The sequence below is a fragment of the Oculina patagonica genome, chromosome 5 (assembly GCF_052425735.1).
Source record: "Oculina patagonica isolate OP01 chromosome 5, crgOcupat, whole genome shotgun sequence".
Lineage (NCBI taxonomy): Eukaryota > Metazoa > Cnidaria > Anthozoa > Scleractinia > Oculinidae > Oculina > Oculina patagonica.
Window position 1 is genome coordinate 30,805,617 of NC_135762.1, and position 27,944 is coordinate 30,833,560.

Below are 27,944 nucleotides of genomic sequence, written 5' to 3' on the forward strand. Positions count from 1 at the left end.
TATCTTATACCCAGTTCTCATTGACTGACGCTGGCCGTGGGAAATCTGGGTTCCAGATTACTCTGGTGGCGCATGCGGAAACGGCTGCCTGTGGTAATTTATAATAGTGACTGAGGCGTAGTTAAGTACCACCCCCAAAAACAACACAACACTTAACACAACCAATACCCTGCCAAAAGACTATTTCTTTAATGATTGCTTTATCTTTGTATCTTTTCACAATTTACAGAGTATCCCAAACTTAAACTTATCTTCACAAATGTATCCGAAGTAAATTAACTCAAATACAAAGTAGCTTTTTATATTTTTGAAAAATAAAATTATATCAAGGATTTGTGTTTTTCTTATTTGCTTTCATTCATTTGTCTATGTTGTTTTAAAACTAAGGGATTTATTTCTTAGCTGTGTGTTCTAAGTGGGTTAGACTACGGAAAGTTTAGAAAACGAGGGCATTGTGCAATTAAGAGAGATAGTCCAGAGATCTAAACATCTACCAACTGATGCTGCAAAAAATGTATGAATACCAGACGGAAGAGTTTTTTAACTGTTTATTTAAGGGAAGTGGTCATAACAAGTGTACTCGACGAGGACCCACCTTGTGTAGGGGTAGGGGGCTATGCAAGATACCACCTGTCTGGTAAGCCAAATGGACAACATTAGGCTCAACATTTGAGTTACGACTCATATAAGGTGCGCATGAAGATCTCATGACGCCCTTGTGCCATTGCTGGGGAAATGGCACAAGGATATTTGAACTTTTTTCTAGTTTCTACTCCTGACAGCATAATAGCTATACAAACAAGACATCATCTTTAAGGTGGGGAAGGGGGGAGGGGGTACATGTTGAGACCACCTGTCTTTTTGCAGTGGTAGGTCCTGTCTGAGTACAATAGTTTGACCATTTCCTAGAGAAATGTAAGTCCCTTTAGTCCTTACGAACATAGAACACAATATGTACTATAGATTCGCCGCAGAATCGACAAGGCAACCTACGAACGATTAATAATTTGCAAACGTTACCTCGACCGTCGGGCTGATCGACATGTTGCAAATCAACAAAACTTTCCAAAACAATATAACGAATATCTTTTTACAAGAGAAAAGGTGGAAATTAATAAACTATTCTTCGTCTTCACATTCCAATGTAACAAATTTAAATTTCATTATTTCACATTAACATTAGCTATGTATATCGCTACTTTTATTGCAGCCTGTATAACAGGCACTTTATTTAATTGAAAGATCAATAATGGCCTCCTATGCCGACATCTTTTTGTTTTGCTTGTCACGCAATTTCTCAATAAAGACTGCGTGACGCGTGAAACAAAAAAGTAACTGCGTAGTAGGCTTGATCAAGAAATTAAGAGCCAAGAAATAACTTCTACACCGCGACAATTAGGATTTTTTTTTTTGAAATTACCTTTTCTGATAATGTCTATTTACTTCCTAAGATCCCCGCAAAAATATTTACTTTATAATCATGATATCCCCCGCTTACTTTATTTTATTTACTTATTTGAAGTTTGCAAAAAAGCTGTTATTCAAAACTGCTACCAAAATAGCATCTCATTCGTGTATGGAGGTACTGCAGTGCGTGACTACCACTGTAAACTTTGTTAATCACGTGAGACGCGAATGACGCAAGCCTTCTAGCATGTGAAGAGCACGTGGTGTAAGATATTTTTAACATTCCCTATTTTTGCCGGTAGGTCAAAAATATTTTTAACCCTTGTTTTTGTAAAGTCAACGAAGACCAGACTTCAATAAGGCTTTCGGAAAATAGACCCATTTTATGCCCTCTTTTGACCCATCTACCAGCACTAAGAGCAGAAATTCATTTTTTTAAAAGAAAAAAAAAACTCATCTGCTGACAACCAGATCCTCGCACTTGTCGCTTAGGGGAGGACTGGGGCTAGTCGACCGAGGCTTCCCCTCGGTAAACTCGTCAGAATCGGCCTCGTCGTCGGTGAGGTCATTGCCGCTACCGATGTGCTCGAAACTGTCCGTGTTTTCTTCGGTAGAGCTCGCGTTCATCTCGTTACAAGTCGGTTTGATCGGACTGCACTCGGTTAGAGCGTTCGTGATCGTTATGTCATCGTCATCTTTCGTTGAATCCCCAGCCAGTTCTTCAACGGCTGCGACATCGCCGTTGGCAAGCACTTGATTTTTCAGTTTTTCAAAGTTTTTCTTCAAGCTTTCGTTCTCAGCTCGCAGAGATCTGATGATGCCCTTAAGCTCGGACTGGTTTATTTGCATGGTGTTTATCGTGCTCTCAAGGCTTTGAATAGTGTTCCGAGCACAAGACAGCTGTTCGCTTAGATTTTGAATCTGTTTTGTCTTGATGGTAAGGTCAGCCTCTAGCGAGTCCACTCGCTCGCTCTCGATCTCTTCAAATGACGCTATACTCAAGTCTTCCTCCTTGAGCACACAGTACTCCACCTGTAAAGAAAGCAATCAAAAGAAATTTAAACGTATTCTCGTAACCTTGAAAAGCGCTCATTTAGCTCACGTGACGCAAGCAGAGTTGCGTGACGAAGTACGAAGGAAGGGCATGTCAAGAGTGAGTTGGATGCATACCAGTAAATATTGCAAGTTTCAATTTCAACAAATTATTCTTGATTTTTGGTTTAAAAGTACATTAAATTGTAGGTTTTGGACCGCAATTCTTTAGAGTTTCTACTGAAATAAACGACAGTCAACTCAGATGCTCGGCCTCGTTGACTATTCGCTCACAGAAATTCAGGCTCGAAGCTTGGTATATAGAGCAGTTTTCAATTCAGTGTCGTAAAACCAAAAGCAAAGTAGTTGCTCTTGCCAATTACAAAGGATACAGACAATCGCGCGAAGCGCAGGAAAACGTGCGCGAGCAAGCTAGCCACGATTGGTTTTGGTTTAAATTCTGATTGACTGAGAAAGTGGCGCGAGATTTTTGAACCAATCACAAAGCGTAGTAGTGCAAAACCAAAGCAAGCGCAAATTGATTTCGACATTCAAGGTAAAACCGCTGTAACTCACCTCATAAGATTCCAGATCTTTACTGATGTCAAGAGATAGCACTTCACTGACCAGCCACTCCACATTCTGTTCTGCAAATGGCGGCAGTAATGTTTTCATTACCTCCACTGCACCTTCCAACCCATCACCGGATAGCAGCTCCTCTTGGCATGAGCCAAGCAGAATCAGGATCACCTTGAAAAACAAAGTCAAATCCAAAGCCGGAGGTCAGTCTCTACAGGCAAGACTCGACTACAGTATATGTACAGCAAGTTTTTCTCGGAACCATTAACGGTGGGTCTGTTCATTTCATGAGTTCGAGTTCGAGTTAGAATTTCGAGTTGAGTTCGATTTCGAGTTAGAATTTCGAGTTCGAGTTAAAATATCGAGTTCGAGTTGCTTGCGGTTAGCTCCACTCTGGTTTGCTTGCGGTTAGTTCCACTCCTATTTGCTTGCGGTTAGCTTTCATTTGGTGATAAGGGCGACACTATGCGTGACCAACTGGGAAAATGTTACCCCATAACTCGAACTTGAAATTTCTAACTCGAACTCACAAATTCGATACACTCATTAACGGTTATTTCAATATGATCGTCACAGGTGAAGGGGGTGGGCAGCATCAAGTAGATACAAGGGGGGGATTATAACGCAGGAAGAAGAAAACACAGCAAAGCAAAACAACAATTCTAGCCGTTACAGACGAGAAAATAGACAATATATTTGGATAAAAAGCCTTGAACTGATAATTAATGACAGAGTCCGTCTGCGCTTTTAGCACGTTCGTTCGTTCGTTCGTTCGTTCGCACTTTTTGCTTGTAGACTGTTCACAGCCATTCTATTTCCTCAGTCAATGATTATCTGAGAAAGCAATAAGGATACCAAAATTCCATTGAACGTTTCAAGCTTTAAAAAATTCTCTATATCTGAATGGCAAAATCAACGCCTAAACGGCGCCAAACACTTGGAAACGTGAAGACCTGCCAGGGATTGTTATTACAAATTTACGAATAGCAAACGGAAAACTGTTGTCCAGGATAACAAGCAAAATATTACAAGGAATATTACGGTGAACACTAAACTTCAAACCAATCCGTTTGGCAGTGGACCTATTATGAGTAGTCTGCATAAATCCATAAGGGACACTAGCTTACCTTAAATACCACCTCCATTCCTTGAAGAAACATCATATCTGAAAAGGAAAAACAGCTCCCTTGACTTTTACAGAACTCGCTACTTCCTTGTAATGACTGGAAAGCTTGATTCAGTTCACAACCATTGTTTTCCAACTAGCCAACTGGATACTAGGTCAGGAAATAATGTATCTTGCAAACAAGGCCGAAAGTTTTTCGGTTCTTATTGAACCAATCACAAACTTGCAAAAGAAATCGGAGAACTGATTCGTCGCAATGGCGTAATCGGAAAGTCGTTACTCAGCAACATTGCCTCTGAAACCGCGGGCTCGCATAATTTTACACTTACCTTTTATGCGCACGCCACATCGTTTATTTGGTAAATAACATGCATGCTAAGCAGCAAGCAAAAACACAACTCACCGAGCACTCGTGCCACAAAGCCTACTGGGAAGTGAGATGCAAAGAGCGTAAGGAACCATGGGGCAGCGTAAAGTGTTGGCGTGATTTCAAGCTCCAGTAAAAACTCGTACACGGGTTTGTAGTAATCATGTAGCAGTCTTGACAGCATGTAGAACTGTGTCTAGAAATGAGAGGAAACGAATTTCATTCAATATACAACAAGAGCATCAATTACAAGCTGCAGCAAAGGTGATGGCAGGCTTTTAGCCAGGCAGGAGTCCAGGAGTCCCATGGACGGCCACTTTTCAGAGAAAATTAATATAAATAACTGTATGCAGAGTTTTTTTTGGCAAATTTGGAAATCGTTGCAGTCATAACTGCAGAAAAAACACCTTGCACGCTTCTCAGGTCCTCTTATGGGGACAAAATCAGGCCTTATAAAAATTTTGGACTCCCACTTTTAAAATCCTGGCTTAAAGATGATTGCCAGTCCGTACTGCGCAATCTCCGCCTGCAATGTTTGTGAGTCTCACAAACAAAAGAATGTTTACTAGCAAAAATAAAAATTCCGGGACAAAACTTACCTTTTTCTTCATTATTAACGCTAGATATCCTTGCAAAACAATAATAACGAGTAAAAGAAGCTCGACGGTATTTCAAACGGACGTTTTAGCTCATCGTGAATTCTTGAACGAAACGATCCGTAATGGCGAACTAAAAAACTTCATGTACGCTATCACCGAAGTGTAACGTTTCAACGAATTCAAAACAAAAATGAAAACAAACCCTGAGTCTGCGCAGTACGGACTGGAAATCATCTTTAAAGCTATATCCCCCTACATAATCAGGGTTTTAGAATGGATGGCAGAAACTGTAAAGCACTTGACTGTTATCAATAGGCCCTTTGCGCAACTGGCCATATGGTACCAAATCCGCCATGTTGAATCACAAAAGAATGTGACAGTCTCCAAAACAAAGTGACTTCAACCAATCAAGCTTGTCTTTCCTTGTTTTGGATGCCCCAATGCTAGTTTGTCATCCAACATGACAGATGGTCTGAATTCAGATTTTCGATATCTTTAGGTTGTCGCGCGCTCTTATCGCGCGCACGCTTTTGAACTCAAATTTGTTTTCATGGCGCAAGCGAGCGTTTTCAACTGAAATCCTGACTTTCCACTGATGAAGGGCTAAGCCTGAAACGTCTGGAACTTTTAACTATTTTAAAGGCACTTTCAACTCATTTAGTGAGAACTTTATTATACTTTTGTACTTTTACAAGTGCCACGCAGCACAAGGAAAATTATTTTTCCATTTATCATTGATTATGACAGATGTTATACCATTTGACTGTAGGTTGCAAATGGCCCATTTCGTAGAAAGAGGGTGGTACACATAGGAAGTGAATTTGGGTGACCACTAGCTCTTATTCATAACAGAGAACCTTAGAATATTGAATCTTAAGAAGTACACCAAAACGTTTTAAGCTTGTGCCATAAAATCTTAAACAGTGTGACCGTTGCTCACTTTTTTCTCACAAAGAAAGCTATTGAGCTTAGTGTAATTACCTGTAAATCCTGCATGTCAGGTCTGTACTGCTTCCGAACATGAAGGGTGTACATCATAAACCTGAGAGTATCAAACGCCTCTTCCTCCTTCATGTGCATGAGTAGGATTCCTGCTACAAAGCTGAGCCCCTGACAGTAACCGACCTCCTCATCTAACACAGAGTAGGCCTTCAGGATGTTAAACAAACACAGCTGGCCATGTCCAAGCTGTGGAGAAAAGTATTGGTGACTGGGAAACGTGCGACCTGTGAAAATAGAGTCACATGTAATCATATTAGTACGGCAGACCAACCTGATAATTACATGACACTTAGAGCAGTTTTCAATTGAGTGTTGTAAAACCAAAAGTAAAGTGATCACTCTGCCAGTCACAAAAGACACAGACAATCCAGTTAACCAATCAACACGAAGCAAATACATGAAGTCGGTGTGAAGCACAGAAAAAATTGTGCGAATGCAGCGAGCCCAACTGGTTCTGGTTTTACTTCTGTTTGGTTGAGAAAGTGGTGTAGGATTATTAAACCAATCACTAAGGAATTTCTACTAAATATCAAATCAACAGAATCCTTCATGCTTACCCAAATCAATAAAGATAGAATGCTGGTGACATGTTGATCCTTCTTTGATCTCATCGTATGATTTTTCTCTCCATGTCTGCTCTTCTTGAGGTGGTGAGTGGAAGTCATACTGCTTCGCCAGGAACATCCATATCTGACCCCTCTTGGCTTTAGGTACACCTTTGAAAAGGAAATGTCAACAGTAAGAAAGACGGAAACTGGCTATACTCTGGAGTACAGACAGCATGTTTCATTTTTGTCAGTTGTGGGATCAGAGGAGATTTTTGGCTCATCGGTGCAAATTAATATATCTGCAGCATTAAAGGGATTTGAACAGACTTTTCACAGATTTTAACAGACTTTTGAACAGCCAAAATTTATATTTGTGTCGTAGGATACTTAAAAATAATGGTCCATTTTTATTAAAAATTGCTATTTTAGAGCACTAAAACTTGGAACACTTTTCAACCATTTTCCACTGAATCCGTTGATAACTATTTGCCTGAGATCTAATGAGATCAAGCATTTTTGTTTGGCTGGATCAGTTGAGATTTGTGTGTGTGCATTTCTATTGGGGAAAGCCGTTTTTTGGCAGAGGTTTTTGGCATATTCAGTTTACAGTTTAAGAGGGATTGACCGGTTGGCATACATACCAGCTTTGACAGCTTCTATCAAAATTTGCATGTCAACAGGTTCATCTCCTTTTGCAAGAATCTTGTTCCAGGCTGCAGCTGCGGCATCAGAACACGGCGGCCCAACTTCATTGTAGGATAGCTTCAGCAAATTGGCCTCAATGACATTTTGATTCACTGAAAGACACAGTGTTAAGGGATTACCATCTAGCTGCTATACAGTCAAATCATCACAAAGGACATCTTGGAAATCAAGTGATTACATTGTAGTTAGTAAAGAAATCATTGAGCTCCATTGGCATACAAGAAAAACAATTCACTAATTGTCAAACAATAGTGAAATCAAACCGCGCGCATTGCGCTAACATGGGTAACGGAGGGAAGGAGGAGCAGGGAGCGTCCAAAGGAAACATGGAGGAGAACAGTAGAGGGTGAGAGGCGTTAGATGGGTTTTGCCACCTGGGTAGAGGCGGTCAATGTTGCGGAAGACGGGGTAGAGTGGGGGAAACTGATGTTTGTGATCAAAGGCCCTATTCTCCCAGAGGAGATTTAAGGATGCAGATGATGAGTGAAATCAAACAATAGTGATGTTTTTAGAATAAGACCTTGGTTAGAGAAATATGGAGGCTTGTGGGATGTGCGTGTGTGTTTACATACTAACCCATGGGATTGGAGTGAGCATGATAACAAAAAAAAAACATAAATTAATGAATATTATAAAATGAGAAGTGTTCATTGATCTAATGAAGAGCCATGTGCAGCATTAGAAGATAAATGTTTGTGACATTTAAAGTTTTTTTTTTTTTCATTGAAATCTTGAAGAAAAGAAAATTAGTTTGACAGAGTAGGTAACTGTTGTGCAGTAGAAATACAGTTGCAATCTCCAAAGTGGCCCACTGTACCACGGACCAGAAATGTGAAGATTCACAGAGGAGAAAAAAAGACAGAGAAGAGACAGCTGTGTACCTTTCAAACTGTTGTTTTCCTTCTCCATTCTGATGAGTAGAATCTGTTCCATGATGGCTTTTCGCCACAGAGCCCTCAGTTCCTTCGATGATTTCTTGCGTCCAACCATTTCCGCCCATGATGCACTCTGAGGGATGCCCATTTCTGGATCTGATCAGAACACACAAAGAAACTTGCGTTTAGAACCAGACATTCTTACATGAACTTTGGGACCCAGTTGTTTGTAGCATGATAACATTTCAGATTAATTTATAACTTGTCTTGTTTTCTATATTTCATGTCCTCCAGTTTTGGTGTTGACTAATCTCAAACTCCACAAAACAATAGCAATGATTAACACCTTTTTACATTAGAAATTTGGACCCCAATCCTTTTTATTTCATTTCCTCAGAAACGAAATGGTATTGTTTTGGATTCTATGTGAACTATTTACACAGGAGGAGCCACTATCCAATCAGAAGAACAATCATGACAGTTCATTCGTTACAAATACAAATACCTGACGACTGCAATACTTCTAAGGGACGGACCATTATTTTTTTGGAGGGGGGGGGGGAATGAAAAATATTGAAAAAAATTGTTTGCAGGGCCTGGAAAGACAAAATAAATTGTTTGCAAACACGATATGTATAACAAAAAATAGTAAGAATTTCGAAAAAAATGTTTGCAGAGGTGCATTAAACTAAAAAAAAAAAAAGTTTGCAGAGGAAAATTTTTCATCCCCCTCCCCCTCCAAGAAAATAATGGTCCGTCCCTAAGTTCGATTTAAGACCTTTCTGTGTTTAATTGTTATGTAAATATTCTAGCTATATTTCTTTTATATTGTTGACTTTGTGAATTTTCCACCAATAAGAGTGCTTAGAAGAGCAAACAACTGGATGTCTTCATATGTCTTGTGTCTGCTGATATGGAAGGGTAAAGAAATTTGCACACATGCAAAAATCTTGACTGTTTTGCAATTCTTCCATAATTCTCGGCCTAGGATTTTCTGAAAAATTTTACAAACTCATCTCTTCTAATCCTTTCCTGTCATACTTATCACTTATATTATAAGAAGCTTATCATTTAACGATCCGGAAACGAAATACGGTACTATTTCTTTTTGAAATTGCTGCTTGTTTAATCCTATCACAGGTTGCCAAGCAGTAAACAAACAAATATTGCCTCAACCAAAATGTCAGATTTGTAGGAAACACCTTGAGTAAATTTAATACTTTGTGATCAGGTATTGACAAAGTAATAATATTTTAGATTGTCACCCTGATTGGCTAAATCAAGGTAAAAGAAATTATTTTGAGCATTTATTTCGTGATAAGTGAAAACCCGAACATTTCCTTGTTCGCACAGAATGAAAACACTTGAGAACGCTTGGGATAACCCCATCACAAAGCTGTGGAAACAATATCCTCCACAGCTTGTTCTTTCAAGCATCAATCTCTATATTTATTATAACTTTCTGGTAACCAGGTGGACAATTTATTATTTTTTTAATATTATCAAGATAATAAATATGACACAATAAAATTGGGAAGTGAAATAAAAAAGAAAATTATTTTCAATTATTGTTTTTTTTTTTATAAAAATAAATAAATAGAATCTTTCTTCCCTTGTGATTATAATAATGTATGTGAAAGTTAAGGAAAACTGAAAACAGGTTTGATTGTTTTTCCACGCAAGCTAAAAGCTTCCGTGCCAACTCTTTCAAATAAGTTTAAAAACGGTTACGGTAAAGGTTTCAGTTACAAAGGAAACTTTATAGAAAGGTTCTGTTGCTGCTGAAATGCATTTTATTTCTTGTATGTAGTAAGATAATTCCACTGATGAGTTTATTGAAGTTCAGTTCGAGTGTACGAGTAGATCGTAAAAAAACTATTACCAGTAATGAGAATTATACTAGGGCCGCCAAGCGGCCTGAAGTAATAATTCGGATTATATGAACAGACGAAGTGAGAAATATATGAGAAAACAAATGGTAGGAATTTCCCAGTTAGTGCTTCAAACCACTTTTTAACGCTAAACATATAAGGGGTACCCCCTTAAAAGCAAAACAAGGGCCTGGGTCTACCCATAAGGCCCTGGTGCCTAGGTCCCGCGGACCCATGATCCTTCGCTGGCTTTTTGACGCCGTGAAATAGACAGGCAAAGCAACACCCTATAAATACACCAGGGAAGGGTGAAGGGTGGGAACCTCATATATTTCTCACTTCGTCTGTTCATATAATCCGAATTATTACTTCAGGCCGCTTGGCGGCCCTAGTATAATTCTCATTATATTTCACAGACTCCGTTCGAAATATATGAGAAAACAAATGGTAGTTTTTAACGCCACTTGTATAAGCAATTAAAAAATCATAACACAGCCAGTTTCCAAGTAAACTTAAATGAGAGGAAAAACCTCGATGTCAGTGTAGAACGGCTGTTACATCTACCTTGAGGAAAAAACCTCCATAGCAAGGTTTAAATTAAACATGGGATAACAGTAAAATGTGCTGAATGCAGTTTAAGCACAAGACCAATAGGTCATCTAATGCAAAAAGTAAGTGTGAGAAATTTACTGGCGGCTGCTATTGTAGAAGCAACACACACTAGCATAGCTTTAAAATATGACTGTCTATTCCTGATGCACACATAAAAATTTTCTTGCCAGCCCACAATGCGTTATAACGGTTTGTGGGGCAGTCTAATTGAAATTAACAACTAAACGGTTGACAGAATGTATGTTCCTAAAAAGATAAAATAACTAAATATCGTTCAAGACATTATTTGGGAGAAAGCTTTTTGCCTTAGTCAAAGACGGGCAAAAAATGCTTCTGTAGGTTTGTCTGAATCGAGCCTGAAATATCAGATTTTCTAAGCATAATATAACATATAGCGAGTAAGAAAGACACCGCAAAAAACTCCGTTAGGAGAGTTGAGGTCAGAGATAAATGTAAACTCAGGGAGAACAACTTCCTGGCTGGGTGAACTTAAAGTGTTGGGGGCTATAGTAGCTTTTTATAACAATGAATAACGTGTGTACTACCGCCCGAAAACATACACCCATTTGCCGCGGTTTTGCTCAAGGCGATTTCGCCTAGGAACTCCGACAGACGCGGCGCGGGCGGATTTTTCTGGATTTACCGACGTCTGCCGCGGCAAGTGAGGCCGCGGTGTAGTAAGTTATAACGGCAGTTTAGATAGGCTACAGATACGCTTGTGTTATGTTCAAGAACGTAACATTTGCCGGTGTGATACCATAATCCCTTGCTTGGCAAAAAATAGACGGGTTCCAATAAACTTGGTATACGTGACATACACCAAAATAAATAATTATTATTATTTAAAACGACTTCTTTGGATAATTGTGGACCCAGACTTCCCTCTTGCTTTCATAGCAGATCAGTCGTTTTCTCGAAGGAGAAGTTTGTTTAGTTAAAACTTCTGTTTTTTTATAATTAAAAAGCCCAAGCTTTAAAATAAAAACTGAATGAAAATATGCTTGAAGTGGTATAAAATAATAGCAACTAATTAAATTACTCAAGTCGCTTAAAAACAAGGACTTCACGCATTCCATTTAATTTGGCACTGCAAAACTGTCCACATTTCGCTATGAAGGAAAGTTTTTACGCCAAAAATGCATTTATAATAATCAATTTACATTACACCATGTAATGTAAACTTATGTAAACTTTGAGGTTATGGAAAACCCTTTAAGCGATTTTCTTATCTCATGATCTGCAATCATCTGCTTCTAAACGTGAAATAAATGCGACAGGATACTGTCTTAAGTCTCTGAGTTTAATGTCGATCTGACAAACAAACAAATAAACATATGGGTATTCGCCAGGTTCACTTGTAGGCTTTTATTAGGACCGGAACGCAAAAGGCGGGAAATATACAGGCATTTGCCAAATGGCTAGTAAAATCAGAACGATAAGATTTGATAGCCATGGGCTTCGCGATGTGATATTCCGCGAAGCAGACAGTGAGAACAGCATAGAATCTTGCTGCTTTTTCCTGACGGAATGGTAAAATCACTAACATTGAAAACAATTATGAAACCCAGTAAGTGGGTAAGCACCGATGTTGGAATATGAATGATTTTCCAAGGTTACTTGTAAACCTTAAGAATGGTGGAGAGCCACTTCAGAGTGTTTTGACGACTTCCTTAGTTGCCGAAGTCAAAGGTTTATAAGGACTTGAATAGACTTTCACTTGAAGAAAGTTGAAAGAGGCTTAATCAATTCTGTAGGGCCAAACACAGGCCGAATGGGCGGGTCTTGAACCGGAACATATTCCCGTACGAAAAAATAGTCAATTTTGAGAAAAACTCGTAACGAGAACTGAAATGAACGAGTCCTTAAAAAATGTACTTGACATAAAAACTCCTGGTTAAAGCGACGCTTTTAAGCAACTGATGTTTTCCGTCTGGAAAGGTTCGGTACAATGAACTTCATTTGATCGGGTCTATCACTAGAAACATGGGTCCTAGGTTTTTGGTGCCAGGAAAACGAGTTTCCGTGAAAAAAAAATCGTGTCGTGTAAAGGAAAATCTTTCATAAAGATCCTTTTCGTGGTAACCTATGAAGTGCTAGAATAATACAAGAGCCTCCTGACCCGATACGTGGGTAAAGGTGGAGACATATAGGGATGGTATATTAAAAACCGAAGGCTCATCTCTGAGAACCCGCAATGATGTGGAGAATACACGGTACGGTTTTGGGGCGATTTTTAAGTCACAAGGCGCTAGGAGTAATTGTACTGTGCGAGTCTAATTGACTTCACCTTTTGACCGTCGTCAACGCTAATTCTGGCAACTAAGTTTGGAACGGTGCAAATCATACACATATCAAGTGGATTGCTAATTGGTCAAGCTGTCTCCTTGATGTTTGCTACAAAAGAAGGAACTATATAACTTTGTTTAGAAAAGTATTGACTGTATAATGCGCCATATCTTTTCATCTCCCTTTTTTGGTGACAGCTTGAGGTTAGCTCTGCAAGGGTTACGACCAGGTTCAGGCTGCAAGAAACACTCTGTTTGCAGATAACAAAAAGAGCCATAGTTGTAATTTTGAACAAATTTACTGTGGTAAAATTAAGTTTCTATTTATCTGTCTGATGTCTCAAAATAGACAGAAAAGCATTTGCTCTGCCAGCAGGTAAAGCTTGCAGCATGGTTAATTATCACATAAGTTGGACCTCAATCATACGCCAGGGGCACCATACATGGGGCCAGTGGCATTCTAGAAGTCAAGGCAAACAATGAACATTGGACCTTGTCCCTTTCTTGGACAGAATATCTCATTCAAAGGGAAACTTGATTTGACAATTGCTGATCAAGTTTTGGGAGCAGATAGTGCATCCACTTGAGGAGTTCCCAATCTTCCAGAATAAGAAGATATTGCTTATATATAATTATATATATTTGCAAAAGTTAGTATCCACAAATTTGGGGAAAGAGGATAATGGTTTCCAGGAGGTTGACTTGGAAGTGAGTCGAACAGACCATTATCATCACTGTAATACTGTACTTAAGTTTGCAGCTTCGTCAGATATGTCTTATCAGACTCTGTTTGTTTCTAAATGGTCTCTACGAGTGCCATCATTATAAGACTGCATTGAGTTCCCAGCTTCTTTAGATGTCTATCAGACTCGGTTTGTTCCTTGATAAGCTCGACGGGTGCCTAAAATAGGCTCTACAGGTGCCTGAATAGGCAATATTGGTGCCTCAAAGGGCTCTATTGGTGCCTGAATAGGCAATATTGGTGCCTGAATAGGCGATATTGGTTCCTGAATAGGCAATATTGGTGCCTGAATAGGCAATATTGGTGCCTGAATAGGCGATATTGGTTCCTGAATAGGCAATATTGGTGCCTGAATAGGCTCTATTGGTGCCTCAATGGGCTCTATTGGTGCCTCAATAGGCAATATTGGTGCCTGAATAGGCGATATTGGTTCCTGAATAGACAATATTGGTGCCTGAATAGGCAATATTGGTGCCTCAATGGGCTCTATTGGTTCCTGAATAGGCAATATTGGTGCCTGAATAGGCAATATTGGTGCCTGAATAGGCTCTATGGGTGCCTAAATAGGCTCCACAGGTGCCCGAACGGGCGCAGCAGAAGTCCAAATGACTTATCGGTCGCCAAAGGTTCGCTGAACTTCTATCCTGACGAGTCATTAGCCATAATCGACAGATCATCAGACTGAACTTGTTCGCAGCGAATCTATTCGCTGGTAAAGACTCTCGAGCGAGAGAAGAATCTCCTGAAGAGTATCATCGTCTTCTACGTGAAAGGTTTTTGCGTCGTTTGGCAGGACCATTCATCACGTACTTCAGGCAGACGCCGAGACAGTTTCGGCGGGAAGATGGCGACCAGCAACGCGTCCTTCCATGCGACTTTGTGTTGCCAAATGGATATCTTCAGCGATGCAATATATCTGAAGAGCGACAAAATATCGCTAAAAAGAAACCTGCTGTGCCAAAAACACAGAGGAATAGCCTGAAAAGGTAAAAAATGAGCAAAAAATACAAGATAAAGGGCAAATACTTACCGTAGGGTTTGAAGCACAAGGAAAAAAAGCCAGCGAAGGATCATGGGTCCGCGGGACCTAGGCACCAGGGCCTTATGGGTAGACCCAGGCCCTTGTTTTGCTTTTAAGGGGGTACCCCTTATATGTTTAGCGTTAAAAAGTGGTTTGAAGCACTAACTGGGAAATTCCTACCATTTGTTTTCTCATATATTGCGAACGGAGTCTGTGAAATATAATTTCAGTCACAGAGTTCACAGTTTGCATTTGTTACAGTATATAGTACAATTAAACAATGTTTTGTTGCCATAAAAACGTTTGTCTTCGTCTCTGTGTTAATAAAACATGTATCCGCGACTTTTTTTTGAGACCCTGCTAATACGGACACCCCGCGTTAATACAGACAATTTGGCCTGTCCCCTTGGTGTCTGTATTAACAAGGTTCCACTGTATTACTGCAGGGCTGCAAACGACAGAAGAACAACGGACAATGACCGACCACAATTTGCCAATGTCTGATGAAATTCCAACTGTGCTCGGACAGAATGTCCGGACAACCTTTTTTTTCTTGCTTTACAGTGCAAACACCAATGTTCTGCGTTGACAACGCATTAAATAAGCAGGTTCACATATAAAGCAGTACTGTAATATGTCTGACCTCACATTTGTTTTCAGACTACGAGCAGTCCCTATTTTTTCGCAGAGTCCGTCGAGCTTGAAGCGAATTTTTTTTCGAAGACTTCGTCGAGCTTATAGCGAAAAAAATTACGCGTGGGGGGAGGAGGCGGGGCAAGGCGAGAAGCGAAAAAAATAGGGACTACCCGCTAAGCCACAGTGTTTGAATTATGCGTTGCTCTCACAACGCAAAAATATGATTGGCTAACGCTTGGAAAGTTGACAGCAAGATGTCAATACGTTGTTAACACTTGCATGTCATATTGCGAAGCGATGGGAGCGGGAACTTTTGAGCTCTCGAAATCGCTTCTTGAATCGTACTTTGTCGCTATAAAATTGCATCTCCGAAGAACATTTTTAATTCAGTGTATGAGCAGCAAGCCGCCAAAGTACGGAGCGAAAATAAGAGAGGAGAATTCAACCAAAAGTAGCTTTATTCCACAGAAATTCAAGGCTCGTAAACAAGACAACGGCTGTTTTGCGCGAGCTTCGTAATTACAAGCCGGGAATAAACAAATTTAAACAAACAGAAGCGCTTTAAACACTTACATCAAGCTGCCTTTACATTAAGTAGCCCATAGAGTGTTAAAAAATAAACATTGCTGGAACTGTATAAATCGCCAGAGATAAAACTTTGCAGACGATTCATCAAAAAAGCTTTGAGTTTGATGCGTATGTGACAAACCCAACCAATTGACAGTACGTCAAAATGCGGAAATATTATTGGACACGGCAAATTAGATTTGAAATCGAAGCCAAAAATCACTCGGCCGTGAAAGGTCAAACGCTGTGGCTTAGCGGGTAGTCCCTATTTTTTTTCGCTTCTCGCCTTGCCCCGCCTCCTCCCCCCGCACCTAATTTTTTCGCTATAAGCTCGACGAACTCTTCGAAAAAAAATTTCGCTTCAAGCTCGACGGACTCTGCGAAAAAATAGGGACTGCTCGTAGTCTAATTTGTTTTGTCTGATCAAAATAGTGACTTAGTCGGACGCATGTCCTTTCAAGAGAAAAAAATTATTTGCATCGCTGTGCAAGAATGAGTTGATCTACATCAAAAGATTTTGAAGCTGTTTAATAAATTTGCAGATCGTGTTTGATCAAGTCTAAATTTTTGGTGCTTGTGTTTTAAACTTGATAAAACACTGCTGCTTGTTTATTAAACATTACATTACATGTGGATTCATTTACATCTTACCTGAAATTGTTTCCTTAGACTTTGATGGTGTGACTACACTATGAAAAATAGCCTGCAATAAAGGTACATGTGAAGTTGAGGTTTGGGCTTATATATGTTGTGGTTTTATTTTGTATTTGGTTTAAAATTTTTCAAACCAGTTTGATTTTTATTTTCTATTGTCTCACATTCATTATCATAATCTGAAACAAAGGGAAATAAAAATCAAACTGGTTTGAAAAATTTTAAACCAGAGATAAAATTAAACCACAACATAATTATATACATAAGGGGGCCTATTTTCTAGATCAACATTTGTCTTTAAAATATTTTTTGATTCCTATTCAGAATTTTTTTTTGGTGCATTGGTAAAAGTCTTTAAACATAACGATTTGAAACCCAAACAAATCCTACAGTCCTTAAGTTACAAACAATGTATCTATCTCTTAGTATTCTCTACCAACGTTATATAGTCAAGCCAAATGCCCCATACAGCTGAGCTTATCCCAGTTTCTGTAACATTAAGCAACTAGGAGTTACTCCCCCCTCTGGATGGGATAGCTACCCCCAGCATTAAACTTGCTGGCACCCAGATGGGTGGAGAGAGGCACTCTATGAGAGTTAAGTGTCTTGCCCAAGAACAAAACACAATGACCCCGGCCAGTGCTTGAAACCAGGCCGCTTGATCCGGAGTCCAGCACGCTAACCATTAGGCCCCTGCGTCTTCCATATCTTTCTTAAAGAGCTATGACTAAATATAAGCCCATGGCTTACATTCACGAGGGATCTTGCATGTGAAATTTAAGGATATTTTGGGGGGGAGAGGGCAGTTTTAAATTATTTTTTTTTTAAACTTACTTGTCTGTATCCATATGAGTTATGTCTGCTGAGTCTTCTGTGATAGTTAGAAGTTGTTTTAGTGGGCGTGTTGGGTGGTGTTGTCATTGATCCTAAAGGACTCTTGTGTGAAGGGCTGGTTTCCCCACTTGCCATTCCAGAACCCTGTTTTGACAGCTTCTGTGGCGTGCTTGTAAAAACATCATCTCCCTTGGCTGAGGTTTCTTTCAGTGGTGACATGGGTGGGGTGGGGTTAGAGCTGTGAGGGGTGCTGTCAAGTGTCACACTTCTTTTCCTTCTGAGACCTGGTGATGGTTTGCCGCTTGGTTCCTAGAAACAAATCACACATGCATGCCATTTTTTTATAACAATCAAAACATCCACTGGCAAGCATCTACAGAAAAACAAAACATTGCAGTCAAGAACAAGGTAAAGGAACCAATGAGATGAAAAAATGTCATTAAAATTTATGCTTCCCATTATTACCAAAGCTTGATAATATGGATTCTGATAAACTTGCTCAGATAACCATGTACCATATTTCCCGATTAAATGTCGGAACCGAATAGAGTTGAAAGTAGGTCCTCAGTTTATTAGCAAGACACATGTTTGCCAAAAATAATGAATAAAAACCATTGCTAAATAAAACCGGACTCGAGTAGGAGTCAAATAAACAGCTGGTCCACCAGGCTGAGTTTGAAATAAATGCCAGGGGCCTTTAATCGAGAATATACTGTACTGTGTAGAGCTTCAATCTAGCCTTACCAATTGAGCTGCTACAGTCATTTATTTTGTTTTATCCTAGCAGTGCTGTTAACAGATTTTACTAACTCTTACTTGTCATTTATACAAACTCTACGTGAGAATAAACTTGTATAAAACATTAATTGTGATTTACCATTGTAGATCCTTCTTCCATCAACATTGTTCTGGCTCTTGCCTAAAGTGCCACACGAAACAAAGTTAACTTAAAGTACAAAGTTAATTTGCGTTTTCTTACAGGGTTCCACTTGTCAACCAATCTCAACTAGTCATGTTTACATGAAGCAAAAGGCCTTCAGTATTATTTCATTCTTTGTCCATTTTTTAACACACATATTTAAAAAACTCATTTCTTACCAAGCATGCCATGATTACGTCTATTGAATAATTTGTATTTTCTTACAGAAAACACTGCAAATATGACAAAGTTCACAAAAACTTCTTCTTACCCGCTTGCTCAGGAAACTTTCAAAGGAGCTTGTCAGAGACTTTTTGGCTTTTTGCAGCAGATTAGGACCTACTTTGTCCTTTTGAAACTGCTGTCCCTGAAAACAGATAAATACAAATTAAGAAATGTGGATGTTTGGTTTAAATCTGGTGTATACTGCCATCAGACAATTTAAAAACAACAAGCAGTCATTTGAGAAATCATCCTGCTTACATTGCTGCAAATGTGGTTAGGTGGGAGGTGGGGTACCAATAATGTTTATTTCCCTGGTATGGAGTTACATTTAGCCATACCACTGAGACATTATACACTGTTGTAACCAATCTCCCTGGATGTTGGGAAGGGAATTATCACCCAATCCATAAAACTTGGTACTAGCTACAGAACCTGGGAAGTTCAATATCACAATGAAATAGATGGCAATGGAATAAACAGTGGTCAAGCATGTGATGTAACTTCCCTCACCCAATGCTTGCCTTGTGTGTAATTTAAGCACAATACCGTAAATGATCTAATAAACCCCCCTGGGGGTCTATTAAATTTTATGGGTCCTAGGAGGGGCATTAAATAAATATGAGGCCTTTATTAGAGAGAGGCGTTTATTTCACTTTAACTGTAACAACATCAAGGAAACAAATAAGACACGTAGTTTGCTTGCAGAGTAAGACAGAAAACAGAGTTTGTGAGTAGGAGACTAATCTATTCTGGACCATTCTGTGCTAATGCAAAGCCTTGAGATGTCCTTCATAGTTCAATATCATCAGGGTCAATCATGTTGACATCGTTGGCCTCTTCGATGTCCGATTCAAGCAAAGACTAAATAAATTGCATGATTTTTCTCTATGGCTATGAACGTTGCCTTGGGATTTGTGGAGATTCTTGGATTAGACATAAGGCGTTTATTAGAGGGGGGCGTCTAATACAAACTTAACACCTGAGATATTTATATATTTATTAGATACAAGGCATTTATTATATCATTTACGGTAAATGTTCGTGAGTGTCTTGTTACCTGTCCAATGTGTGTATGCTGTTGTTGCCGTCTTTCATATATCCCCCTCAGTATTGCCATGATTACTTCATTTTCTTCACTCATTCCTGATGGACTTTCAGCCTGCAATAACCACAAATACTTGGTAACAAACACATCCAAAAGAATACTATAAGGAGAAGGAAGCAAAGGGTTTATGCGTGACACGTGAAAAGGGCAAAAATAAGTCTGTGACACGTGAAAAATAGGGATACGTGATTTGTAAATTCTGCTGTTTCAAGTACCGTAATGATTCGATTTAGCGCCCTCCTTTCAATAAGCGCCCCCTTCCGAATAAACGCCTCTCTTCGAATATGTTTTTGTAAATAAGCGCCCCTATTCCAATAAGCGCCCCCATTCTAATTAGCGCCCCCGTTCTTATAAGCACCCCTATTCTAATAAGTGCCCCTATTGTGGATAACTGCCCATACTGAAGTCATTGACGTCAACTAGATAAACTCCTGACCGTTCGCCGTACAGTTCATGTATATATTTACTGCTAAAATGAACAATTATTTTTTTATTAACAATTTCTAACTGTTACAGTTTCTGTTATTGTTAGATACATTTGGTTGTTTCTCAAGAAATTAAATAAGCGCCCTGTCCCGAATAAGCGCCCTGTCTCGAATAAGCGCCCTCCCTCGAGGTGCCAAAAGTAAATAAGCGCCCCGGGCGCTAAATCGAATCATTACGGTATACGTGACACTTGAATTTGGTTAAAATTTGTGCGTGAAACAGGATCACAACACCCCCTTTGCTACCCACTCAGGAGCAACCCACACATATCTTGACCAATAATTATATTACTGAATTACCTTAAACAGCTCTGTAAATTCACTCATCTCTTCATCGGTGAGGTTAATTCTGTGTTTTTGCAGCATGTCGTATTGATTTCTAACTGTGTGGCCTACAATAGACAAGAGATATAATTTGCAAGAGATTAGAATTCACTACAACATTTCTCACTGCCCTGCCCCATTGTGCATGTTGCACTGGTAAACCAGAAAACTCATGAAATAATTCACATGTGTTAGAAGAACTGACACAAGATTATTTCATGGTAACCATTTAACTAATGTACCTATGTAACACAAATTAACTAGGAAACACTACCAACAGTGCATAAGGCAAATTAAAGACTTCATTAGGCTGTGTCAACCATCAGGCTGTTGCTTAAAACTCCCCCAACCTCTGGATGGGGAGGAGTATTTTTAAACCCCCCTCCCTTTTTATTTTTGCCACTGTGACAGCAAAAAGTCTCAAAAGTGGCTTCCCCAATAACACAACATATTTTGCTGAATTCTGACCGCTCAATCTGTGGTCCATGTTTTACAGCACACAAACCATTAAGCCACTCTGCCTCCAACAAACAGTATATAAAGACCTACAAATGTATTTCAGTGGATTAACCCATGTCAAAATGCATACCCTCAAGTTGGACGCACAGCTGATGCAGGTGATGAAGAGGACACATGTCGCACACTGACGTGGGACCTGTTGCCTGCCATGCATTGTTAAATGCTCGCCTTAAGGACTGCATGACATCATCCACCTTATAAACATTGTTTGATGTTAGCTTGTATTGTTCATTTGACATTAAAAAAGCCATTTGACTGTAAGCATAGATCTGTAAGTATCATCTAAAAAATGTAAAAAGGGCCCCTTGTCAACTGATTTTCAAGCTTTCAACCACTTAACAATTTGTGGCTAAGCATACCATTTAGCTATCACAACTTAAACTAAGAAATTAATAACAATAACATTAATTATATTTGCAGTCAAACAACATTGTACTGACAATAGGGTATTTGTCCTGAAGCAAGTCTAGAATTAAGGAGAAGGCAATGAAACATGTACGTAGATGTACAGTGTGTGCTGGCAATTCCTAGCAGACAAATTCGGATATGGTCACGAGGTTTTGAAAATTTTTCAAACATATTAAGTGGCCAGAAAGAAATGTATGAAAAAATAATTAATGTACAGTATTATGAATAAACCTACCAGTAGCTCAGATTGTCCCTTGAAAACATAGCAGTAATACTGGGCAGTTTTTGGTTCATGGCAGATGAAGCCAAAATGTTCTGGTGTCTTTGTTCCCTGTGTTGTAAGAATGATCACAAGTGAAGATCATATTAACAATAAATAAAAAAAGGGAACCTTGAGCCACGCCCATACTGCCAGAGCTTATCCCAGTTTCCGTAGCATTAAGCGGCTAGGAATATTTCTACTTCCCCCTAAATGGGATACTAGTCCATCGCAGGGTATCCCCCCCCCCCCCCAGCATTATGTCACTGGCACCACCGCGCCTCCCTTACAATAACTAAAACGTTCTCTTAAATTACCCAAGACATATTTTTGTTTATCATTAAGTAGACATCTCAAAGGTGGGCAACAAAGCAAGTGGGACAAAGGGCCAATATCCATTTACAACACCTGTCTTAAATGCCCACATACAGTACATACAGCACATTCAGTGTACATGTGTGCATGGGATATCACATAGCAGGATGATAGGCAATGTTCTATAACCAGTTGTTCTTCTCTTTTTAGAAGCATGATCTAAATGCAGAACAGGTTTAAAATTTAGAAGCATGATCTACATGCAGAACAGGTTTAAAATATCGAAAACTCAAAACAGCTTGCATATAAATTAATTCCATCTCAATACAGTTGGATCCCCTGTCAGCAGGACACTCTTGGGACCAGAAAAAGTGTCCGTTTATGGGAGGTTAAAACATAGGGTTTGTATGTGGGTAGGATGATGACTGACTTCTGCAAGCAGACACTTAAAAAGTCTGCTTATTAACATGTTTGAACACAATCATGCTGAGCCTCAAAGAAATTTTTTTTACAAACCTGTTGACAAAAGGAAACTTCTCTGAGTCGTCTCTCCATCAGCTGCATTTTGCTCACCACGCTGAGACACGCAATCGAGTGGATGCTGATTTTAAAGAGAATATTCCTGTTCTCACTACTAACGCCTCCAAAACTAGAATTCCTTGAATGTGTTTTAATGTGATGTTGGCTCTTCATAGCATTGTTAGTCTTGGAAGAAGAATAAATGTTTTTTGTTTTGTCCCCATCACTTGCAGATCTGGGTCTTCCACTGAAGTTGTCCACTTTCAGATGCGTTTCACGCTTGTCAACTTCTGCTGGATCTTCTTCGCAATTATTCGTTCCACCCAGTATTTTCTCGCCATCAAGACTTTTAGCCTTTTTCGCTGCTTGGTGCTGGTTAGTATGGTTTTCAAACTTATTATTTACACTGGCCGAAGGGCTTTCTTTCTGTCCACCCTTTTGTCCATTCAACTGTTTCTCAAGCTCATTCATTCCTTTCCTTTTATTAAATCTTTCCACCAGGTCATCGATGAGAGTGGGAGGTGCTTGCCTGTGTGACACTATCACTCTTCCGACATACCACAAAGGAAAAACAACAGCTTGAGTTTCACCAGTAGTTTCACCCACATTATTTGGACTGCTATTGTTACTGTTGTTTGTTGGTTCGTCACATACATTTTCCTTATTTGATACAGCAGTATTTTCTGTTTGCTCCGCAACCTGTTTGGCTGCGTCACGGATACTGTGCAGAAAGCCTGTAACCTGCAATAACACAGAGGGAAAAACAAGCTTTAGCAAAGAACAGCTTCACCTTTAAAAATCAACAACTTGGTAAGGTTAGATCCTAATAGTATGTATTAATTAAAAAAAAACTTGTTTTCATAGTGGATAGGAAAACATGTTTGACCAATACCCAAGCACAAATTGTTTGTTTACAAAAAAAATTACACAAAATATACCGTAAAGTTCTGTGTATAAGCCGCACCTTTTTCCTCTAAATTCAAGTCAAAAATCGGGGGTGCGGCTTATCTACGGAAACATCTCTGGTTGGAGTTCTCAAAGGCCTAATTAATATTCATAAAAACTTCTCAAGACGTCATTGAATGAACATATAACAACCTGAAAACTTTGTTGTTGTTCACTACCTTTTAGTTCCTCTGCAAAGCTGTTTGCAGTGAAGCCTGCCAGTCATTCGAATCGTGTCTTTCCGCCGCGTGCGAGAAGGCACCAAGATAAACGCAAATACTCACAAGGCAAATGGCCGACCGCTTCGGTTTTTTATTGACCTTCACAGCAAATACATCTGCTGGATTAACAAACTCTTATTCTGCATGAAGTTTTTATCCTGTTGCGGGTAGCAGTTTCCAAGAATCTTGAAATAAAAACGTGGTTTCTTCCGAAGAAAATGCCGCCATGTTTGTTTTTAATGCCCAGACTCCTCTCTACAACTCAGAGCTTGGCTACTAAGCATTCGTCATTCGCGAACGATTCGAACGAATTACAAGTGTTTTAGGAGTGCTTAGAAGTGATAATCTCGAAAAAATGATATCAAGAGAGCATCCAAATTTAAGATATTGTGAACTCAAACTAAAAAGAAGGTATGACAAGTGAAATTTAGCTTTCTTAAAACTTAATTTATATTAAACATTGCAACAACCACCGTGTCAGTGTTTCGAAACCGTGCTTGTTTGCCCTTGTTTGTTTACCAATAGAACTTCACTTGAACTTCAAACTTTATTGTCTGTATATTTTTTTTTTCCAAAATTTGAGCTTCCAAATCGGGGGTGCGGCTTATCTACGGGTGCGGCTTATACACGGAACTTTACGGTAAGTTGCAGTTATTGAGCAAGCAAAAGACATTCAAATGAAGTCATCCATGGTGAGAACTTCTAATGAGTTTGAATGAGCGACTTATATTGGGCGTATAGTCTTATCAGAAAACAATCTGCATGCAGCATTCGCATTTGAACCCAAAATCTATTAAGGAACGAACCTATAAGGTGTTATTAGTGAGTGTTACAGTGGTTCAAAAAGTGCTGTAATGCAAAGTAAAGAGGGCATGTTGGCTTTATGTCACATCGTTAGACATATATACACAAATGCAACCCTTAATGAAAAAGTTCTTGACAACCTGTATGGTTTCAGATTATAACAATGGAATGTGACAGTTTCGTTGTTTACACAGTAACAAAAAACAGTCAGGTCTAATTGCTATAAAATTATATTTGAAATAACTAATGCTTTAGTTCTAAGATTGCGCTAGTCGGAGCAGCTCATGTTTTAAGCTAAAATGGGGATCTTTAGTAACAAATTATGCAGTATAAACAACCTTCCAAGTTTATTTTTTTCTTAAGTGGCCATTTGGCCACCAACTACTCAAGTTTTGGTCGCCAGTGAAACACTTTAGTCACCAAATTAAGCTGATGCTTTCAGTCATTCCCTCTCAATTTTAGTCGCCAGGCTGGTGACCTTGGTTCAAATTTAGTTGCCAGCTCCAAAATTTTAGTCGCCAGGCTGGTGACCTTTGTTCAAATTTAGTTGCCAGCTTCAAAATTTTAGTCGCCATGGCGACTAAAATGGTCTTAGCTTGGAGGGCTGATAAATGATTTGACACCATAGTTCAAGGTGTCCAAATGAAAAATAAAAGAAAGGATAAAAAGAAATTTATCTATAAGGACAAAGAAAAACCTTGGTTTTCATTGCAGGTTACAAAGTTTGTCTACCTATACATATGCAGCATAAAATTTTCAAAATCTCTTTGTTAAAAATGCATTAACATGAAACAGTTGTAAGGCAACCGGTTTTTTTTTAAACAATGCGGTTTTGGTGTTTGGAAGAATGGTTATCAAATTGTTTTGAAAATAATACACTTTTTGCAGTGTTTCCAGGAAGATACAAATCAGTTTTCACCACCACCAAAAAACAGTGAAAAACCAAATACAGCCAGAAAACATTTTCAGAACAATCTTTATCTGTACTATGTATGCATGAACAAAGCCTTGTAAAGGAGGAGTTCAAAATTTTATTTTGAATTTTCTTTTGTTTTATAAATACATGTACGCTAATTTACACACAGTTTTGTTTTAAAAAGTCGTAGACGCCGGCCATAAAGAAAACTTGAAAAATTCCTGACCCTTTGCAAACCAGAAAACAATAATCATAGATGTTGAACATTATTTTCAGTGCCATCTAAAAAGGGAAGATGAAATGAAAAGTAGCCAATTTACACTTTAAATTAAATTCACTTTTATTGTTTGTTTTGCTGGAAATATTGTAAACTGACCATGTTGCTATCAAAAACACTAATTTTTCTGTCTTTGACAAGACATTAAGAATAATATTTCCCTGGCCAAATAGTTATTATCCCGACTTTTCTCTGACCTTGAAAAAAGATCTACCCGACTCTTTCCTAACCTGTGTCAGCCATGTGTTTATTGTCTTTGTCACTTTTATCTGTATTTTGATTAGCAGCAATTTAGAAATTGTCATTTCAAAAACAGTACTACCAGTTACAAAGGCTGGTAATATCCATTGTCAGATACACCAACCAAATCTGCATAAATAGTTCTGAGAAAAGAGTTTAACAATGTATAACATGTTATTCAGTGGAAATAGGTTTCTTTTAAGTTTTATAAATAGTCGGTGTCTCAAAAAATGCAAACAATAATTATTGCTCAAAACAAATCTTTTAAAGAAAAAAACGTTGATCCATTAAGTTATATTTTAATTTCTAACAATACAGTACGTTTTTAAATATATTAGCATATCATGTGCTTCATGGATGAATAACCGAAATTAATGTCATGTAAACATGGAAAATTTTGCAATCTAATCAAGCTACAAACTTCCCAGTAAAAAGTAAAACCAACTGTTGAACAAAACCTAAGAACAAATTAATTCCCAGGGCTGTGACATTGTTTGTTTAGGAACAAGGAGATATTGTGTGACAGATGAAGTATTTTGCATAACAACGCTTTACATGTAGATGTGCCCCTGATATTACCTTGAACTTCAAAAATAAATGTAAATGTACGTGATAACATTTTGTGAAACGTTCTACTTTTCAATCATTCAATCAAATGTTAACAACAGATGTCGTGGGTAAGTCACGTACAAAACATTAACCACCGAGAAAAAAAAACCAAGATAATTCTGGACAAAATCCGATGAAAATGTACTGTAAAAACAAGGTTATTCACGGGAGTTAAAAAACATTCCCTTGATTTTATGGACGTAAACAATGCTTTGAACAATAAGCAACGAGGCATGTTCAAGCAAGGGAAATAACAATAACAATATTGAGAAAAAAATTTCGCACGCAGCAAGAAAAGATCCCACGAGAATCTTTGACAAGAGTTTTAGGCAGTAAATAGAAAATAAAAGCACGATTTGAAGGGAAATTTGAATGCAGGGTTACATCACCTTTCAAAGAAGATATCAATACCGAGATTTTCTTATTCCTGTAGAAATCAAAAAGTTACGACAAAGTTGAGTTTCTATCAGGTACACATGAACAAAAGAGCAACACGAGTTTTCTTTTAAAGCCATATCATGTTTCTTCTCAGAGTGGTTCGCGGAATCCGCGCTCAAGTAGCTTTAGGTTTTAGGCTACACTTTCAGGGTTTCAACATCGGAAATGACCGCAGACGAAATCGTACCAGAAAGGAAGCAAAGTCAGGCAAAATAACAAAAGACAACAATTCACAAAAACTATTATTGTCAGTCGCAAACCCATTGTAAGTGATTTATACGCCGGATCTGCTAGGAGTATTGATGGAAGCTTACATTAGTTCAAAGAGAACAAGCAAAAACTGAAAGTGCTTAGAGAAACCTTGCAAAGCTAAATTCAACTAAATAAACAGAGATCTCTTACCGAGCTTGCTTCGACGGCTTCAAAAACGTAGCAATAGCAGGACGACACTTCCTCTGGGATTTTTGTCAAGTAGGCAAAACATTTTTTGTCCACAGAGCGCGCGCAGCGTGTAATAGTCTGCACTTTGTGTTGAAATAAAGTGCTTGTCGTAGAGCAATCGATGGCTTTCACCATCATCGCTTCCACGTTCAAATCGATGAGGTTGCGGTCGTTCTTTCTCCTGATTTCTGCGATAACCCATGGCAGCATGTGCTGTGTGTAACGTTTGTCAAGGACTGCATTGCCGAGGTAGATAAAACGGAAACTGTCGGCCGCTTCATATTTTTGTTGTTCGCTAGCTGATGGTTGTTCATCGATCGTCGTGCATGATTTATCAGGGACGTCCGTCTCTTCAAAGCTTCCAACCCCACTGTCTAAGGAATTAGACATCGCAAATTGGTTTAAAGCTGGGGGAGTGGTTTTGGAGCGTCGCCGGAGCCTCTGTTTTTCATCGTCCCCGACCTCTCGCTCTTCTCCTAGCTCCGCTTCCATCAGACACCAAAGCAAGAGTGA

At 38.9% G+C, this 27,944-nt stretch overlaps 1 protein-coding gene across 1 annotated transcript; it reads right to left on the bottom strand.

Moving 5' to 3' along the window:
* Positions 1-165: 165 nt before the first annotated feature.
* LOC144654289 (TBC1 domain family member 1-like) lies at positions 166-27,940 on the bottom strand. The gene is made up of 18 exons (XM_078514387.1): positions 27,393-27,940; positions 22,538-23,281; positions 21,683-21,778; positions 21,110-21,233; positions 20,497-20,588; positions 19,664-19,765; positions 18,653-18,748; positions 18,340-18,381; positions 17,463-17,771; positions 16,626-16,677; positions 8,247-8,396; positions 7,302-7,457; positions 6,670-6,828; positions 6,092-6,336; positions 4,548-4,707; positions 4,146-4,183; positions 3,016-3,189; positions 166-2,439 (listed from the first exon to the last, which is right to left on the bottom strand). The coding sequence occupies exons 1-18, from the start codon at positions 27,921-27,923 to the stop codon at positions 1,861-1,863; spliced, it is 3,849 nt and encodes a 1,282-aa protein (XP_078370513.1). The 5' UTR covers positions 27,924-27,940; the 3' UTR covers positions 166-1,860.
* Between the last annotated feature and the right edge of the window lie 4 nt (positions 27,941-27,944).